Source organism: Populus trichocarpa, chromosome 4 (genome assembly GCF_000002775.5).
Source record: "Populus trichocarpa isolate Nisqually-1 chromosome 4, P.trichocarpa_v4.1, whole genome shotgun sequence".
In the NCBI taxonomy this organism is placed as follows: Eukaryota; Viridiplantae; Streptophyta; class Magnoliopsida; order Malpighiales; family Salicaceae; genus Populus; species Populus trichocarpa.
The window spans coordinates 20,803,162-20,823,610 of NC_037288.2; the positions used below are offsets into that span (position 1 = coordinate 20,803,162).

The 20,449-nt window shown below is 36.3% G+C and overlaps 3 protein-coding genes across 3 annotated transcripts; all 3 read right to left on the reverse strand.

Annotated features, from left to right (window-relative positions):
* Nucleotides 1-615: 615 nt before the first annotated feature.
* Nucleotides 616-7,694, reverse strand: LOC18098053 (probable apyrase 6). The gene is made up of 8 exons (XM_006384672.3): nt 6,890-7,694; nt 6,490-6,602; nt 5,662-5,769; nt 5,121-5,175; nt 4,136-4,294; nt 3,293-3,390; nt 1,547-1,743; nt 616-983 (listed from the first exon to the last, which is right to left on the reverse strand). Exons 1-8 carry the CDS (start codon nt 7,656-7,658, stop codon nt 713-715), a joined length of 1,770 nt encoding a protein of 589 aa, XP_006384734.2. The 5' UTR covers nt 7,659-7,694; the 3' UTR covers nt 616-712.
* Nucleotides 7,695-8,797: 1,103 nt separating this feature from the next.
* On the reverse strand, nt 8,798-12,957 carry LOC18098054 (uncharacterized). The gene is made up of 6 exons (XM_024598939.2): nt 12,742-12,957; nt 12,334-12,530; nt 11,355-11,435; nt 9,846-10,085; nt 9,323-9,400; nt 8,798-9,230 (listed from the first exon to the last, which is right to left on the reverse strand). Exons 1-6 carry the CDS (start codon nt 12,854-12,856, stop codon nt 8,988-8,990), a joined length of 954 nt encoding a protein of 317 aa, XP_024454707.1. The 5' UTR covers nt 12,857-12,957; the 3' UTR covers nt 8,798-8,987.
* Nucleotides 12,958-17,467: 4,510 nt separating this feature from the next.
* LOC18098056 (geranylgeranyl diphosphate reductase, chloroplastic) lies at nt 17,468-19,633 on the reverse strand. Its single transcript, XM_024600180.2, has one exon. The coding sequence runs from the start codon at nt 19,555-19,557 to the stop codon at nt 18,097-18,099; it is 1,461 nt and encodes a 486-aa protein (XP_024455948.2). The 5' UTR covers nt 19,558-19,633; the 3' UTR covers nt 17,468-18,096.
* Between the last annotated feature and the right edge of the window lie 816 nt (nt 19,634-20,449).

The following is a 20,449-nucleotide window of genomic DNA, read 5'->3' on the forward strand; positions in this document are numbered from 1 at the left end:
AAAAAAACAATTAGGTCCTTAAACGTTTAGTTTGGAAAAAATATATCGGCCCCTCTGTTAGGTTTGGACATAAAATTTAAAGTAACGTACTTTGCATAAGCCATGTTATAACTCTAGAGACCACTGCATTAAATAAGGGACACATTTTCAAGCCAAAAGGTGCTTGGTAAAATGCCAAGCATTCCTGCAAATAGGGATGGCGATGAATATCTGTACATTGAGTTTTCTAGTATTCCTATCTGAATTTGAATTTAAAATAATTATTTAAATCAGATCTGAACATAATTGGATATGAATTTCTTGATGTCCAAGCCTAATATGATTGAATTATTTAAAATAATTATTTTTTTTCTTAGTTAAAACAAACTGAGATTTTTCACATCAATTCCATCGAGTAAGAAGCATGGATACAAGCCCTCCACATGCTGAAAACAACACTGCAAGCAAGCATTGCTTGCTTTCAAACAAATTGATGGCAAGATGTAATCTTCAGACATCTGCATTTACTTTTACAGCAGAAATCTTCAGCAAATTTATGTTGATTGTAACATACTCGTCTGCACTATAAAATTTGGGATCCCCTTGCTGTTCATTCCATAATTCAGCTCTCTCTCGTGCATGAATTTTAGACATTATTGATAGAATTCAGAAAGATACAGCAGAATTTACAAATTATTCTTGCATGAACAAGAACATTGGGTGAGGGACAAAATTATCTGGGCACACGAGTTACTATATATCGGCCCTTTTCTAGATCATATATTGTTTTCAACTGTGGTTTTCGCAATTGTAATACAAAAAATGCTGCGAGCAAAGCTATTAAAAGAACAGCAAATAATGAGAAATACGTCACTGACTCATCTCCAACAATCTCATCAAGGTTATTGATTTCCGATTCAAGGGGCTCCAGCATTGATTGAAAGATTAAAGCACCAAGAGTCCAGTCAAAAGGAACACTTTCAGTATTATTTGCAAATCCAATCCTACAAAAAAAAAAAAAAAAACATTGGTATTTCAATACCAGGTCAAAAAATATTCTCATGCAAATTCATTAGTGACACCAAATCTTTTTCCGTCTAACATGCTGAAGAAAGATTGTTTTCTCTAAGACTGAAAACTTCCGAAACATTTATGCTGTCCACCCACAAACATAGGCTCATGCATGCACATAGAACTGCATGTTCAGAGTCTCGCACATTAAGACATTAGAAGACCAGTTTACTAATTCAAACCAAGACACCTTATTTGCAGCTCAAATGAAAAGTTTGGTTATACCAGTGGCTGGTCATAAACGACCAAGGCTCCTCAAGATTGCAAGGTCATACTTGAGTGCATACAGTTTTGACCTACAAACTTTTACCATGTCCAACTTACTCCCATTTTCAACACATGATGGTTTTCCCAAGTATTGAAAAAAGGTTGCTAGAAAAACCAAGGCTGCAAAATCCCCAACCATCAACCAAGGCCAGGAATTACATGCAAGTTTCACAAAAGAACACAAGGAGAAGATTGAAACACGCCTTAGGTGCAAGGAGAGCAATAGTACCTTTTATCATTCATTGATACTCCAAGGCTGTCGTGCAGCAGAGCTACTGTGTAGGCAGAAGAGAAACAATATCTCAACAGATCCAAATCATCGATGCTATGATGCTGATCTTTCAGTTTATCCCAGTCATCTTCACAGTAGTGTTTCCCAGCTGCCTCTAGTTCAAACAAAGAAACCCTAGGAACCAGTCCAAAAAACTGTACAAGGTTTAGTACTTGCAGGCAAGAAAAGACAACAACCAGAGCAGCTTATAGGTGAAAAAAAGTGTAGGATGTCTGCACTGTATTAAGAAGCATAGTAAATGGCAATAACGAGTGCTGAAAATTTCCTAATACATTTTCAAGTACAATTTTGAGATTTTTTCCTTTCCTGCAAATTCAAGTTAACATATGATCTTACATTTTTCTATCTAAAACTTTGTTTGTTAATATTATATCTTTTTCATATAGTTATTTGACCAAAGAAAATTAAGTCAATTGAGCAACATGCTGTTGAAATGTCTACACTCATTCAGGCACATAAACTCACACTCAGGAGTATTTTATAACAGTGCCTCCACCATAGCAAGACGACTTAGAATATTAGCAAAGCTTGGATTGGCTGAACTAAGCACATTGCTTTGCTAGCATTTGCATTCTTAGTCTAGATAATTAAAGTCAATGTGCTGTTTCACTACTTCTTGGCTAAAAAATCAACAGTAATGCTATTAGCAATGCTATGACACCAGGAAACCAGCAAACAGCTAGTGATATAGTGGCAATGCTTCATTGCCAAGTTGATCGGTTGGGGGATAGAGATTATGGATTGGATTCTCTATTGAATATAGTTGGAAGCTGGAATAAGCTACCAATCCTAGAGCACTAGCTTCCTTCCACTGTGCCTTTCATGGTGGGTGCAGCAACTAATGGATTGGTCGGACCTAAGGAAGCACAGGCAGAACAACCATACCATGTAGGCCCCTCCTGTCAAGCTCTCAGTTCTAATAAATAATAAATATGGCACTAATAAGATAAAGCCAAGCCAGAATAGTTACAATCTACCCACCCTCTCACCATTTTTGTAAGAAAAAACTGGAAGAAAAAAAAAACAGAGAGAGAGACAGAGTGATAGTGGTGGATCGAGTTCAAATCGAGACCAAAAAGCTTTGAGTATTCAGCCCACAATGGAAGAGTTTTCAGCCCAAGTTGTGGATATGGACCTGGTTGCATCTTGTGGCCAAATTGGCGAAATCCAATTAGTTTAAAGTTACATTCAAGTCCGCTTGGGGTTCCTAAGTGTCTATTATGTTTTATTTTTATAATTCTATTTGGGTTTTCTATGTTTGGAGGTTTGTTCCAAACATTAAAGCTGGTCAAGATGGCTTTTCCTATTCTTGGAGAGATGTTCCTAGCTTATTTTTGTCTACTTTCAGAGTGTACTTCAATAAGTTAAATTCATGAAATATAGAACTCTTTGCAGTATTTTTAGTAAATTTTCTTATCTCTTAGGTGGATTCCAAGAGTGGTGAAGTTAAACAATTATTCAGCAGTGGTGACTTGTCTCTAAGAGTTTTTCAATCCCATTTTGAGAAACTATCTTTATTCTTTTCAACTCAAACCATATCACAGAAACATAAACATGGTTACAAGCACGGGATATAGGTACATTTTTTACACATTAAAGACGAACGTCCACATATGACATGCATTTCGAATTATGTAACAAAAAAGTTGCCCTTAATTTCAACTCATGTCATTATTCACAAACCTCGGAAGCATAGAACACGTTGTTTTGAGAAACAGGCTTGCTTTGTAGCTCCATGAAAAAAGGGGAGACAATGTTACAAGGAGGACGCAAGCATTTCTCTGCATAAATAAAACATTGAAAAAGGAATTATTACAAAGTAATTCTTTATTTTCTTTTAAATTAAAGAATCAAAAGGCTTTTGAAGGCGTCAAACAGTTTATCCAAGGAAAATATCAGCCAACAATAAATAAATCTATTAGACCATGAACGTGTTGCAGCAATGGCAAATGTGCATGATTGAGAGAGTACAGGGAGCAGAGAGGAGATAAACTACAAGGAATGCAGTCCATGTGTAGTTACATGGGGTTTTATGCCCAATATTTTGATACTAGATAACAAGAGCATGATTAGAAGCTCAATACTTCTAGTTTTTAGACATCTTTGTTTATCAGAATAAAAATAGAAATTGCAGTTTGTCTCAGTAGCAAGGTAATTAAGTTAAAGGTTTATAATAGCTGATCCAGTTAGGGAGTACAAATTGGATGTTGAGTAGTTCAATTTTGAAGCATATTTTGACTACCAAGCAAACTCGCCCTGCAATCTTGCTTGACCTATTAGTCTGAAAGTCCATTCAACAACAGCAGAGATAGTTGTCATTTTTAATATCACATATTTGCTATAATACTAACATGGCCTATGCACAATATACATATTTCTCGCCTATTCTAAATGCCAAATGCTCAAGTAACATGAATAATTTCTGTTTAGGGATTGTTATAAAGCACAGATCAAACAATACAAAAGAACACAATCAAATTATACAAACAGCACAAAAACCCATCAAGACAAAAGAGAACAAGATACCTTGTCTGCTCTTCAACAATGCCAAAACTTCAAGCCTGCATGCAGTAAAGTTTCCAGCTCCATGAGACAGCAGAAGCTTTGGGTCACTTATATTATATGCCACCTCATATCCTTTGGGAATGCAAGGGTTACCAACAAATCCATCCCTATAAACCGACGCTGCACAAATATAATGTTACTTGCTATGATTGGTGATTCAATGACATTTTTCAAATCTGAAATTAGAACATCAACCATGCATGATGCATCAATGTTTTTCACTAGATTAACTCGCATACAATATATTACCAACAAGAGTAAATTTGCAAAACATGGCCCCATGATTTAAGGTAAAGTCTTTCCTCTTCGATGTTGAATGGAAAATGTACTGCTCAAACCCACAAAATTATCTGCAACACTTTTCTTTAAACATAGTTACAGCTTTAAAAGTATTTCCACAACAACAATTAATCATGTCAAAGACAACAGCAGGGCCCATTTTTTGCTTTGAGAACAAATGGAATAAATTGTTAGGGGGGTAACAAAAGCAACTACAGCAAAATATGGTACGAGCGGCAATGCAAGTCCTTTTGTTTTACTAATTACTATTATTCCAGACACAACATGGTATGGGATTATTTGGACTACAAGAGCAAACCAGATTATAGAGCAAGATTTGGCAAGTAATGGTCAACAAATTGGAATTCATTTATCAACAGATTTTTTTTCTTCCATTTGAATTCATTTCAATAATTCTTTTAGTTGCTTTGATAGATGTGATTGCCACGGCTCATCAGTAATAAATCTTTTAAATTGGCAATCACAATCCAAATCAGACTTTGTTCTATGTTATCACATTTATTTTAAGATTATTTATATATAAATTCTTTTATTGGATCTATATTCCAATCTATTTTTTTGTTTTGTAATTGTGATATTCTTATTCAATTTTGAAGCCCACTAAACTCAGCCTTCATCTAAAGAAAAGGTCGGTGTAGAAACTTACATGAGCTCATATCTCTTGAGCTGTGCCATTCATGCAGTGATTCCCATGCTGTGTCCTGTACAAAAACAATGGGCCCTCCCTAGTTAGGCACCTTCTTCAACACTACTACTTTTGAAACACCAAAAACCAATGCAAAGTTGTTGCAGAATGCAGATAACAAAAAAGCACAAATGAACACAGACAATATGGTCCCATTCCATCCTAAGACAATAAACCCTCCTAACCCCTTCAGTCTCCTTTTTTATCGGGGAAAAAGAGCTCCCAAGCAAAGCATTCCTTCCCTTCAACTTGAAAACCCCTATCCCAAACAAAGTCTTAAAATTTTCAATGAAAACTCTCAAGTTTTCTCACTGACAGCAGATAATGTCTATTTCAATCTTGCAAGAGCAAAAGTGTAAGAAACTTTGTCAACAGTTGTTTCTAGCAGAAATGTCAATTTGATATTTTTGAGCATGCATCAGTCAGAAAGATGACTGGAAAACCAAAGGAGATGAACATTTGACACTTTGATCATCAACAAAGTAACACATATGGGAAACACCTGGCCAAATTTTGGTAAGCTTTGTGCCTGAAGGTTGTAAGCAACTCCAGCCAGTTTTATCCTTCGTGAAGATTGCACTTGTGCTGCTTCTCTTGAGGCAAATGTAATCTGCATTTATTAGTCACACTGTTCAAATTCTTGTTGAGAATAGCATTTATTAGTCACACTGTTCAAATTCTTGTTGAGAATAGCATTTATCCAAACAAAGTCCCAGTGCACATATTCTGGTGTGATGTTATTATCATTCCTCTATAACTGTGAAAGAATTATCCAGCAGACCAAGTAAACAAAGGCACTAAAGTTATCATGAATCACTAGCCACTTAAATCCATACATCTACTCACTTGTACCAAACATAAACCCATTATTGACTGCTTTTTGTTTGAATATTTTAGCAAACTAATCTTCTGGCTAGCATAAAATGGACTGGTAACAGCTGTAAATAATGGGATTTCAAGGTCATCTTACAATGTATACTCTTTTTTGAATTGACAGGTCTGAAACAACAGGTGTACTGGTGTAGCCACCAACCACCATCGAGGTTCATGGTATTTGGCATGGCATCTATTTTATAATATTGCACAACAAAATCCTCCTTTCTGCCCCTTTCAGCCCATATTTTTCCGTCCTTTCCCCTTCTGTTTTTCTCATTTCTTCATTCAATCTGACTCTACTAATTTCAAACCATATCTTACCAATTGCAAACCATATACTATTTTTATAGTGAGTTTAATGCTACAAAATGCCAATGTCAACATGCTATTTCCATAACTTCATTGACCTAGGTAGACAGAAATTACAAGCATAAAAAAGAGGCAAGAAAAGAACCTGCAAAGAATTGCCACCAAGCTCAACCATCCCAGTAGTTTTGTGAGGTTCACTTCCCATGGTTCCATGAACATAGTTAACAGCAACCCAGGAATAAACACCCCTTTCTTCTTCTGTATCGAAGAACACATCAACATGTCATTCAAATCAACACCACTCAATAAAAACTTAAACACAATTAAGTTAACCACATCATCTGCCTAAATTAAACAAATCATCACATAGCAAATGAGACCGCTTTTCGCTCATAACTATTTCATTTACTAGTTAACACAATCAAGTTCTAATGCCGGATATCAACATATCTAACTTAAACACCCCTCATTATTAAAAACCCAGATCAAATTACATTCATAACACCACAAACAATCAAAATAAAGCCAAACACGTTATCACGAACCTTCAATAACACGCGCCCATTCGTCCTTAAATGCAAGCCCAGACCCTCTCAAAACCTTCCTACACACCTCCAGAATCCTCTCTTTCAACTTCCCTTCCAACCCCACCATTTCCTCACCCCTAACCATCAACTGCACCCCGGCATTCCCCCAGTCCCTCCTCGGAACTCTCTTTTTTGCAAACTCAACCAAGCCCTCAATCAACCCACCCGCATTATCCGGGTCCTCCGCAAACCCAGCCAATCCAGGCCTCACCTTCATTGACCCAGTAACCAATGGCAACTGCCCATTACTAAAACCTAAATTCCCCTCCCCCAACAACTGATAGACCCGCACTCTACACCCGGCCCGGCCCGAATCAATAACAACACTAAAAGAACGGGTATTAGGGTTGGAAAATTTGGAGGAATGGTGGATCTTTCGGGCAGTAGAAAAAAGGTAAAAAAGGAAAGGGATGGTCAAAAGGGTGGCTAAAAGGGCTAACAATTTGTGGGTTTTTTGGGATTTGGTGCTTTGTTGCTGTGGTGGGTAGGGCGAAGAGAAAGAGTGCATGCGTGGGTGTAATTGGGTCCGGTGGAGTGGGAAGTAGGCCGCTGTGGAAGGTCTGGCCTGAAGGGCTGAGAAATCCATGACACCTTTGTGTTCCGGGGCTTGGAAAGGAGAGAATAGAGGGAGACTTGTGGTTTCTTTTTTTGTTACATTTGTTGGTGGGATTTGTTGGGGCGAGAAAGTGAGGGTTGAGCTAAGGGAAGTGCATGCAGGACTGCCCATGGATGTCAACTAGGAACCCGCGCTCAGAGGCGGACCGGTCTAAATTCTTTTTAATGTTAAAAAAGAAAGTCAAAGAGATGACAATGTTTTTTACATAAAAAGAAAAAGAAAAACCTTAATATTGAATATGGATCTAATAATATCAGGTAATTTAATAATTTAATTTAAATAGTAGACAATAATATGAGACGAAATATAAACAGAATATGGCAGCAATCAAATAAAAAAGAAGAAGTCAATGATAATAAAGAAAATATATTTAGAGGCTAATCGTAATTTCACGGTGAACATTGCTCATCAATCACGCTCCACCCAAACACTTTGGTTCTAGTAGGTGCCCAAACAGCTGAATCTAAGTGACTCACATGATATTTATAATTTTAACTATTTTAATAAATAAAAAATGGAGACACCCCTTAACATATTAAGGTATATTTTTCTCTTTTAGAAATATGTTGAATCTTCATTATTATTATTATTATTATTTTGAAAAGATAAAAGAAATTTTCAATCCAAAAGTTAAATTTTTATGTTCTTAAAAGCAAATTAGTATTAATATTATAGCTCAAAAAACCCGAACAAATCATTTCGTCTCGAATTATTCTTTCAATATCAAATATATCTCATGAAAAAGATTATTTTACTCCAAGTACATATTTGACAAGTTTCTTTTTATAAAAAAACAATTTTATCATTAAACTGTTTCACAATAATGTATGTTACATAATAAAAAATAATCAAAAAACAATTATATCCTCAACTGCATGCATAGAAAGTTTATTTGGTAAAAACAATTTTAGCAATAATTTATCTAAGTGAATAATACAATAAAAAAATGAATAGTGATACATTGAGCTAATTTAGTAATTTGTTTTAATTTTAATGCAATTTCTATACGCCCGGTTGTTGTTTGAACAGGGTTTTAATCCATAACTTCACCTCTCTTCAGGAATCAAATATTCAGACATGTCTATAGCTTCGACGACATAAAAGATGTGCTAGGAGAAGATGGTTAATGCAGGCTTCAACTTTGCTTCAATGATCAGAAGTCAATGTTGAACGTGAAAAGCAATGCAGGTTAAAGTTCAAAATTCTGTAACCATGGAAACAACCTTCCTATGATGTCTGGTCAGCAAATGTAATTGTAATGCCTTCTCTCGGAATCTTACATTTCAATTCTTAAAAATCGAGGTGTACAATAAAAGTTAAATTAATATTAACAGCCATTGTTCCATGAAAGATTAGCCAAGAAAGAAATGCAATTCCTTTTTGCAAAATATACAGCTATTTTTCAGTTGATCTTCCGATCAAGATAGATATTGACAAATTTTAACTTAATCGGGCGGAAGCCCGGGTAATCCTTCTACTAGAACCGGACTGGGAACCCTGAGAGGAAACACATCCAAAAGCTGCTGCTGGGATATTTGTGTCGGCTCTCAGCCTCTTCCTTTTGGATCCTGCTGGCAGCTGGCTTTGAATATGCCCATTTAGGTCACCCTCTTCCCCTATGACCTCAGTTTTGGCCACTCCGCGATGCCATTGAATGCCACAGCTTGGACAGACTATGTCACCCTGTAAAATCTTTATATTAGTGACTTCACGAAGTAAAAGTGACTATCTGTCAATTGTTGATATCGAGACAATAGATTCATCAACACTAATACCCTGCTATGAGAAATTTTCTTCTCCAGGCAGTGATGATGAATTCGAGCTGTACATCCTTCATTTTGACACACTTTTCCCTGTCAAAAAGAATGGGAATAAATCATTGGATCTAATAGGAGCAACAAACAACATTCCAATAGCTGAGGCCTAATTATATAGAAAAAAAAATTGTGACCATTAGTCAGTTGTTTAGTTCATAGGATAGGCTTTTAAGACTAAAATTCCATAGCATTATTGCAGTTATCTGGAGGTAATTGACCATTACAAATACTTTGAAATGATGCACATGATTCTCTATTTTCTTTTTCAATCTATATATGTGTGATGTAGCTTAGTCTCCAATCAAGAAGGTCACCTAACAAATGTAAGAAGCATTGTCGAACAATCTTCTAACTTGTATCTAATTCACATCATCCACTTAAGATGGATTTCCCTCGAGGATAACAACTGAAAAGAATTCAAGTTGAATTCATAACATAAAAGCAGATTAAATAGCACACAGGAGGGTCGAAGAAACAAAACCTTTACTCCAGCTTCATTGCACACCTCACATGAAGGTATACCAGAACTATTGAACCAACTTCGCAAATCAAGGTAGGATCTAGCACCAAGTCCAATGGCACCATCTGGTGTGTGGCAAAGCCAGTTGTCTCGAACAAGTTCATCAAGTGTTTTTTCCTTTTGGGACATGGAGAAGTTCCTTAAAGCAGGAGGGATCTGAGATGGACCTTCCTGATATTCTGACCCTGTCCCATTCTGGACCTGGAAAGAGGCCAGGATTGCCAAGCACATTAGCATGCATGCATGCATAAAACAAAACAAACGTCTGTACAAATGAAAATGGGACGGAGTTCTTCATTGTTCCTGACATCACGCTAATGGTTAAAGAGACAAATATATTTTATACAGCTAGCAAGAGACTTGTCTGCCTGTAACAACAGTTTAAGTTGAAAGTTCATGGATTCAGCAATCTTTTTGTCACAAGATTTATTAACTGTGATCTGACCATCAAGCAAAGAACACCATCGACTGCGCTAATTTGTACAATATGACAGTTTATCTACAGAGTGATTTGGCTAAGCATTGCAAAAAGATCATGCGTGGCAGGAATATTTGAGGAATACAAAAGAAATGCCTAGTTAGAGACCGTGAAGGAGATAATGGTCATTTTTGTTGCTCAGGAATATTGGTTTAGGCCATCATCTTCGAATATAGTAACCAGCTGCAATTCCAAATGGCCAATAAATACATTTTAAAAATGAAAAAATCAAATTGAATTGATGAGATCACAAATTGGATGAGTGTAGTCTTTTTTTCCCAAACAGAGTTTCCCTTTCCATAAACAGATCAAGCTTCTAAACAAACCACAATGAGAATTTGATTGATTTTAAAACCATCACAGAAATAAGATAAGTATGCATGAAGTCATCTGATAAGGGAATTTCACTGGCTTTAAACCACAAATTACTACTGCAGCTAGAAATGGCAGGAAGGATATAATAACACAGAGAAGAATGAATACTAAACAAGAAAATGAAGAGGTTTCAAGCTCCAGAATCGTACCAGAAGATAAGTGGGATACCAGAGTGAATTTCAAGAGCAGAGTTCTACCGATTATAGTTTCAAAATATCCCAACACCATGAAAAGTGCATTCATGCTAGGGTCTAATAACTGTCTCATGTTAAGTTAGAGACCCCAATGAGATCCTAGTCAAATCCTCAGGTATAACATGATGTATGTCTAACAGAACTCTACACTAGCTTGAAAATGGCAAGCATTTTTATCACTCTGAAGGATATTTCACAATGTTTTGACAGAAGATAAAAGATAAATGCCATTGTTTCAGAGAAGAAACTTCCTAATTACAAAATAACCCAGAAGTTTTGAGTCCTTGTTGGTAAAAATAGAAGCCACTTGGCATTGAAAAAATGTACTCGCAATGTTATTTCTTTTCTTGGTGCAAGGTCATTTTATTTATGATCAAATTCATTGATTAACTTAAAAGTGCTGGTAGGAGAAAATTTTCAGACCTGATTCTCTAGTCGTATATTGAGAGCATCAATGTTGGATATGCTTCCTTGGGCAGTGACATCCTGCACTATCGCTTCTATCTGACAAATGAAATCAAACAAACAAATAAATAACATAAAAAACATGAATCTAAATCCCATTAAATTAAAGGCAGAACTTCAATAGCACAGTTGTTCAACTTATAACAGACTACAGTGAAAAGAAAGTTGTATACAATGATCAAGAATGGAGGGAAAAAAACAGAAACAAAACTAGCTACTCATGCTCAATAAATTAAAAACAAGACAAATCCTGAAATTTACTCATTCACAATCTGGCAAAACCAGTGGACCAGCACGATTCATTTTTAGATCACAAAAACAGTTGGCTTTTGAAAAGCAAACACACACACACACACACAAGAATCTGAGAATAAAGGAGCTTATATGTGTGATTTTTTAATTTTATTTTCAGTATGCTATGGAATACAGAATCCACAGCATGGGTTTCCTTTTCTCATTCCATATTACATGCCTTTACTGCTGAAAGGGAAAGTTAAGCTGCCAAACAGTAACTCCAAACATCAGGCTTAGATGTGTGGCAGCATGGCATTTAATAAAGAGGATAACTCAATGCATTCAAAGGTGTATATTAGAGAAATGAAATCTCATTAAAGTTTCAATATTACCTACTTATTATTCATTGCCTAATATACTCAAACTAATCCATTTCTTATGAAAACCTACCCAAGCCAACACTTGCACCTTACATTCCCATTTTTGCATACAAACTACAAATCAGCCACAGAGAATCCCCAACAAAAACAACTCCCAAAACACATATTCCACAAGCATCGGTGAAATGATCACAGGGATCATCATTTCCCGGTCTACAGAGTCATCCCATGGAAACAAGCAACATGACCATCATCATAAAGCTTTTAACAACAATAACAATAAATGTCTCCCAAAATCAATCAAATTCCACTATGACACTTACAACGCCTTTAAATAAAGCAATCTGTGGGACAGAATACTTCGTTCCGAGCTTCGATTGCTCATCAGGAACAGTATTGACAAGTCCATAACACACTCCACCATCATTTTGGTTTCTACAACACCTCATCTCCATTTGAACATACGACAATTCCTTGTTTATCTTCAGTAAATAATCATTTAATTCTCTCTTATTACCTCCTGCAAAAAAAAAAAAAAATTAATAGCCATGAAAACATAATAAATTAATTTTGTCCCTCTTTAAAAAAAACCTTAATCTCTAATTTCACAAAAACTAAATATTCCTAATTTTCTCCAGTTTCAACAGAAAAAGAGATCGACTTTGCCTTAAAAATCATAGAAACATGAAAAAAATAAAAAATAAAAAAGAGAGGAAAAACGAAGTATTTACTCGGGTTTTTTCCGGTGACGTCAGCGAAGATGTTGAATAATTCGTCTTCCGTGAGTGGCCCGCGTGACATTAGAGCTTGAATGAGAGTGTGGTGCTTCCAATTGAGCACTGACATTCCGGCGATTTTGAACCCCTAGAGAGTTTGGTGTTTGGGTTCCGGGAAAATTTTGATAATTTTCTGGGGAAAATGGGTTTTAGGTTTGCGTCTTTTTTGAGAGGGCGGGAATATTGGATTGATTTATAGCATCATTTTTGACACGTGGCAATATATCTGGGCCAAGCAAAGGGAGCCCAGAGGTGTTATCAACTTAAAATGTCAGCCCATGATAATACATAGCCCATAAGTATAACAATCTTCTACATATTGATGCTCTCAAAATATTTATTTAATTAAGTTTTTGGGCTATTGAACAGAGTCTATTTCACACAAGTTTGTGTTGCTCGGAGTTTGAAGTAAATTAAATTTTATTTCAAGAATATTGATTACAAGATTTTATTGATATATCTTTATTAAAAAAAATATTAGTTTACAAGTATAAATTTTTTAAAACACAAACACATCTTAGTGAAGACGTGTTAGGTCCGGTGCCCGCCATATTGGGCTTGGCAGTATATTAAGCCCCGGACATGCTAGGCATGACAGTATGCCAAGACCTTATCACAATTGGACCTTGCAATATGTTAAGCACATCCTAGTGAAGGCGTGTTGGGTCTGGTGCCCACCACATTGGGCTTGGCAATATATTAATCCTAGACATGCTAGGCAGACAGTGTGCCAAGACTTTACAACAATTGAACCTTACAATATGTTAAACGTCAAGCACACTAGGTCTGATGCTAGCCAGACCCAGCCACAAAATTATGCTTGGCAGTGTGCTAGGTCTTGGGCACGCTAGGTCTGGTGTTAGTCAGCCTCGGGCACGGATGAGCTTGGCAATATACCTAGCCCAAACATATTGGGTTTGGCACCAGCCAAACCCAAAATATGATTGAGTTTAACACCATCAATTCTATAGATTTTTATATAAAATAACAGAGTAATTTCAACAAAAAAAACTTAATTAAACAAGTTTATACTACACCAAGACCATTAGAATTATTAAAGTCTTTTATGGTCAGCCACGCTATCTTTTAGCTGGTTAAAATGAGTGAATATAGCTCACAATGCAACTCAAAATATCACAAATATGAAGTTATACTCCACCGCTTTTCTCCATAAAATAAAAAATCCACATTCTGAGACCTCCAGAATAAAGGTTTATAATTTTCATTCTCAAATGCTTATATATTTTTATAGTATCTCTTTCTAGAATATTATTATATTTTTTTCTCTAAAAAATATTTATTTAAGCATCGGGAAGTCTCTACTTCCACCAAAAAGAACATTTTACAAATATTAGCCACAAGCCACTTTGACCTACAAAACACCAAATACAAGTTATCAAGCATAGAATGAATAAGATTGTTAGGATCAATTTATTAACCGACTATCCAACTCGAGAAACTTGTTCCTAGATTACTTGGATTTCTAGAACTTTATCAGATATTAATACAAGTAAATAAATTCAAGTAACTTATAATTTTATATAAAAAATAACTAAAATAATATTATTTTAAATAAAATAATTAATTTGATAAACTCTGATAAATCAAGCTTTGTTAAGCAATAGGAGTGTGAAAAGGTAATTAAAAGATAAATTATATACCCCAATGATGATGGTAAATGTATACAAAATTATTATAAAGGTTGGTTTCATAATTTTCAAATAATGTTAAAATTAGTTGCAGTAAAATATATGAATTACATCCAAAAATATATTCATGATATATAAAAAATTCAAGTAGACATGTAATTTACATCCGTGTCTACAATATTCATTTAATAAATCTTGGCGAATAAGTTATGGAAGAGATCCCATTATAATTTCCCTTCAAATCATTGCTTTTGCAAGAAAATTCCATTTATAGGACTTCACCTTACCAAGATTCTGCAAATCAGGAATCTAAACCAAGGCCTAGCTAGCTCATGTTCTACTTCTGGTGGTGCCTCCGTGCTGCCTTGCAACTTGCTCTTTGGGCTCCAACCCCACTGACCATACAATTGTTTTCTTGCAAAAGTTCTCTGTTTTTGTTTTCTCTGGGTTTTCTAAGTATTTTGACACATTGTTTGTCTTATATTAATCAAGAAGACAAAAACACAACTCGTGTTTTCTAAGATTTTCCATGCGAGCAGTGAAGGATATAGTTTAACCAAACTGACTTTGCAGAAGAGCATACTTTCACACTTGCTTTGCGAGCAGCATATATATAGCTTAACCGAAGCTGTGATACTTGGCTCTGTACAATTTTTCCAACTTAATCAACCGATATTTCTCTCCTCCTCCTCTAGCTTCAATGTTATTCTGAAAGAAAAAAGTCCAAACCATGAGGACTGGGGTACAAGAAGCCCAGGAAGCACAAGCTCCTGCGTATTGAATCCCTCAAACTGCGGCAGTCATGTATTTCCCATGCCATGTATCTTCATGTATTTCCCATGCCATCTATCTTCATGTATTTCCCATGTATCTTCATGTATTTACCATGCCATGTATCTTCATGTATTGACTCTTACTTCTTGAAGATAAATCATTGCTCGATCTCTCCCCCTTTCAAACCTGAGACTTCACAAGAAAACCACCTGCAAAACACCTAGTTTCTTTCTTTTTCCAAAACAAACTAACCTTCCTCGTTATCAAGAAAAGTTCCTTGCCCAGCTCAAGAAACCAACAAAATCCATCTCATTCAAGATCAAGATCAAGATCAAAACCATGTCGGCTTCATCATCCAGAGCTCATAAACTAACTGTGCTTGGATACCCAGGGACACAGAATGAATACAGAATCTTGGAACAGATTGGTGGTGGTGCTCTTGCCACAACCACAAGGCATTCCGTGACATAAACTCAAATGATGTTGCAATCAAAATCATTTAAGATTTTCACGTTTGCGCCGTCCCTTGACTCAGCGTAAAATCATTTACCAATCATTTAGGATTTTACGCTGAGTCAAGGGACGACACAAACGTGAAAATCTTAAATGATTTTGATTGCAACATCATTTGAGTTTATTTCACGGATTGCCTTGTGGATTGTGGCATGAGCACAATCCAGAAAATGAAGCCATCTGCTAAGGGGATTTCAGTGGCTTGAAGCCTAATCCAGAAAATGAAGAGGCTTCAAGCTCCAGAATCATAGGAACATGATGCTGTTAAGAAAAGTCTTGGTTTCTTACAGACATCGCAGGGTGTTTGTTCAAATGATGCTGTTAAGATTTTGAGAAATGGTTCAACATTAGAATTGAAAACTCTTCTTGCATGTACAATGGTTCAATGCCTGAATTTCTGAAGTTCCACTATCATTTGCTTATGTCTGAGTTCTTTTATTGCAGGGGATACTTATCTGGCTATGTTTCTCGTCTCCAAGCTTGCCAGATTACTGTTGGTACTGATACTGGCTCGGTGGGTTCAAGCTGAAGAATAGAAGGACCAGTGGCTGGAAATTTAAAGGGAAGAAACTCGAGCCATAATTTCAAGCTGGGTCAAAAAAGACGCGGCTGTGAAAATGGTTTGTTTTGGAGTTGAAACCATCATTGATAGGAGTCACCTAACAGAATTAGAGTTCTACATCAGCTGTAAGTTTATAGTTTATAGGAGACTGGAGGTTTGCAAGAATTATGACTCTGTTAAAGTTCGAATTCTGCAGTAATAAATCAATGTTAGAGTTTTATTCTTATTAGGAGATGGTTATTTGATTAATTTCTTCACGTTGTTAGATGATGTTAAGAAGTCTTTGCCTAGTATGATTTGTAAAGGCTATTTAAAGCCATCTTGATTATTCAGAATACATAGAAAACTTCTAGAGATTTGTTCAAAATTGAGAGATCATACCTGTATAAACATGAGTAGAATAGGAACTCATGAGGAGGATCTGGTGGAATTAGTGAGGAAAGTGGAAAGTATGATTGTTCTGAAACAAAGGGAGATTGATAGAAAGGCACAGATGTCGCAAAAAATTGAGAATTTGATGGTGGAGTTGACCCTTGAGAAGGAAAAGAACTTCAAGTTAAAGATGGAATTGGAGACTATCAGAGAAGGAACTGTTGAGAAGGGTTTAGCGGAATTAAAGGGGCAAGTGGAGAGCATGAATGTTCTGTTACGAAGGGAGGCTGATGGAAAGGCACAGATGGTGCAAAAAATTGAGAATCTGATGGAGGAGATGATCCTTGAGAAGGAAAAGAACTTCAAGTTAAAGACGATATTGGAGACTATCAACTTCGTGTCTTCTGGTGCGACTACTGCTGCTTCAATTGTTTAAGTTTTTTTTACAATGATATTAAGTACTGAATGTGTTGAAGATGGATATTTGGCATGTCTAGATTCTTATTTCTTGAGTTTTTAGGAAAATAAATATTTTTCTTACTTAATTTTATTTTTCTTAAGATTTCTTATTTGATGCTTCTGCTACTGAACTCCTTGCATAGCAGTTCCTTTTACTTCCAGGCACCTTGCTCTTCGTTTTTCCAGATGAATTACATTTTTGCTTATCACGTAATCATAACATCAAGTGTTTGATGTAATTGAATTTTCAATAATTAAACCCTTACAAATAACTTGTTTTTTTGTGATTACTTGCATACTTCTCGTAATTGAAAGCAATGCGTGATTCACCATGCAACTTGAGAAGATAACAGGATCATAAACTCCTCTTTCCAACAATAAAAATAAAATAAAAACCTCTAAGCACAATTAATAATGATGCATTCAAGTTGGAAGTTTGGAGGAAATTACTCGCAGAATACCAGCTGCTCGACCACTCCTGAACTTTCCAAGGCATTTATTTAGCATACGCCCTTTACATCCACCCCCTCTCCAACTTCCACACCCTTCCTCCTCATCTTTCTGAGAAAAAAGACGATCGATGATTCTCTTGAATACAACAGCGATGAAACCCAATTTTGGCTTTGAACCAATCTTCGTATCCATTCCAAAGTACAATGAAATCATTAGAGCCAGCAACATCTAGCTCCCGGTTGTCTTCTAGTTGGAAGGTTGAAGGAAATTACATGTGGAACATACAGATACTTGCTATAGCTACTTCAAGTTTCCAAAAAGAACATTGGGAAGTAGGCTTGCTACATCCACTCTCCCTTCCTCCTCCCCCGGAAAAAAAAATGAAAAATGGCCTGCATGAACACAACATTGATCAAGAACATCTTCGCTTAACAAAGCTTCACATACATCCCAAAGGGTTTATGGCGGCTTGTCACTTATCATACAACAGAGAACTTGCCCTAAAACAAGAAGAGCAAAACTCTTAGCTTACAACTTCAAAGCCTCCATCTCCCTTCCTAAAACCTTACATCTCATCAAACTCCCAAAAGTATTCAAAACCAATTTCACATCACCCCATCTATCTCCAGTAGCCAACTTTTTATACAAGTAACTATCAAATGTCATCCTCTGCACATACTCATCCCCACATAACTCCACCAAGGCTTCTCTGCCCACATCACTCCCATAAAACACTTTTTGCAACAGATCCAGAAACCTAAATGTATTCACATACTTCCTGTCCCATTCTCTCAAGTACTCCCTCTTCAAGTCCTCCTCACTAATCATTTTCTCCCCTCCTTCCGAAGCCTTCACAATAGCCTCCCCACACATTCTCCCTGATTTCGCCGCAAAATATATCCCTTCTCCTGAACACTTGGTCACATACCCCGCCGCATCCCCTACAAGCGCCACACGTCCACGCACGCGCCTCGGACGTGGGTGCTCGGGGATCGGGTGCGCCTCCACTTTAATCACTTTCCCACCCTTAATCTTCTCCCTGACCCTCTCCCTAATCCCTCTTTGATACACCTTAATATTCTGCCTCGCACACACCGTACCTGTCCCCACCGCCACGTGGTCACATTTTGGAAACACCCACGCATAAAAATCAGGCGACACGTCATTCCCGACATACATTTCCGCGAGATCATGATAATACTCCATTTTCTCATCCGGCAATTTGATTCTCTCCTGGAACGCAATGGCACAACTGTAGTTCCCAGCATCAATAATCTTCGCTACCCTGCTATTGGCTCCATCAGCACCAACAATCAAATCAACGGCTAACGATTGTTTACGATTATTAATCGTGTGGTGGATAACATAAGGTTTGGAAGAAAAAAAATCAGGCACCTCAATATCCGTTACGAGGCCAGTGATAAAATGGGCACCGTTGGATTGAGCGCGAGATCGGAGAAAAGAATCCAGTACTTCGCGGCGCAACATGGGGATAAACTCGTGAGACTTTAAAGTCCTGGAACCGAAATCAACGGTCAGATTCGAAGGAGAGATGATCTTCATGCGAGTGACATGTCGGTCGACGAGGTGAAGAGGGATGGAAAACTCGTCGATCATACAGAGAGGGATAGCCCCACCACATGGCTTAGCTGTGGAAGGGCTGCGTTCGAAGAGGAAAGTTTCCACTCCGCCTGCTGCTAATGCTTCTGCGGCGGAGGAACCAGCTGGGCCACCGCCGATCACGGCGGCGCGGAGTTTGCGGCCGGAGATGGAGGTGGCGGTGATGGTTAGGTTGTGGGGTTTTGGTTTTTGGTGGGGTTTTAGGGTTTTGAGAGGTGGGGTTGGAGCGAAAAGAAGGTTGTGTGTTAGTGTTAATGCAGCCATGGTGCTGGGGGGTTCAGTGATGGGCGTGAGGAGAGTAAAAGAAGAGTGATTAATGATAATGGCAGTTTGGATGGTAATGAAGTTGGGTTTAGTGGAGAGAATCATTTTGATTATTTTAATCTGTTTGATTCTTTTTGTGTCATTGTTTTTTTATAATTTTTTATTCATTTTTGTTAAATAGGACCAAACATCCTCTGTTTCTTTAACGGATACTCCTGTCTGGTTTTAAATAAATTTTTGTATTTGAAATGTTTTTTAAGGTTATTAATTTAAATTTTAAATAAAATTTAAATCATAAAGATAAAAATAAATTAAAGAGAGATTTTTTATTTGTAGTAATTTTAAATTAAAAATTATTTTAAAAATACTTCTCTTTTGGATGAGGTGTAAAAGTGTTTTTTTTTTAAATAATGTTTTTTGTTTTAAATTATATTTTTAATGTTTTTAAATTATTTGATATAGTAACATTAAAATAAAATTTAAAAAATACTTAAAAAAAAACCCTTTATCACAGATCCAAACAGCTAAAAAGCAAATGGGCTAAATGGAATCGTGATGGTATCATTGGTCAGGATGCAATAACGGGAGGAAACTTTATGGTCATTGCTGGTGGTATGAAACTTTAGTGATGTCTGCTTTTCCCGGGGTTAATTTTATTGGATACTGAAATTGAAATTATTATGTTATTGTTTTTTTTTAATCAATGTAGGTATCTGACTCAGCAGCTTACGTATACCTCGAATGATATTATAGGCTTTGAAGTTAATAATTATATAAGCATCAAGTGGTCCTGAGGTTTGTGAGACTCGAACCGGTGACCTCTAAAGAGCAAATTTAAAACCTGATCAATTGAGTTATACCCTTAAAATTAAAGTTGTTGTTTGAAAATGCACTTAAAAAATAATTTTTTATATTTTTAAATTATTTGATGTGTTAATATAAAAATAATTTTTAAAAAAATTAAAAATACTTTATGCTAAATTTGTTATCTCATTTT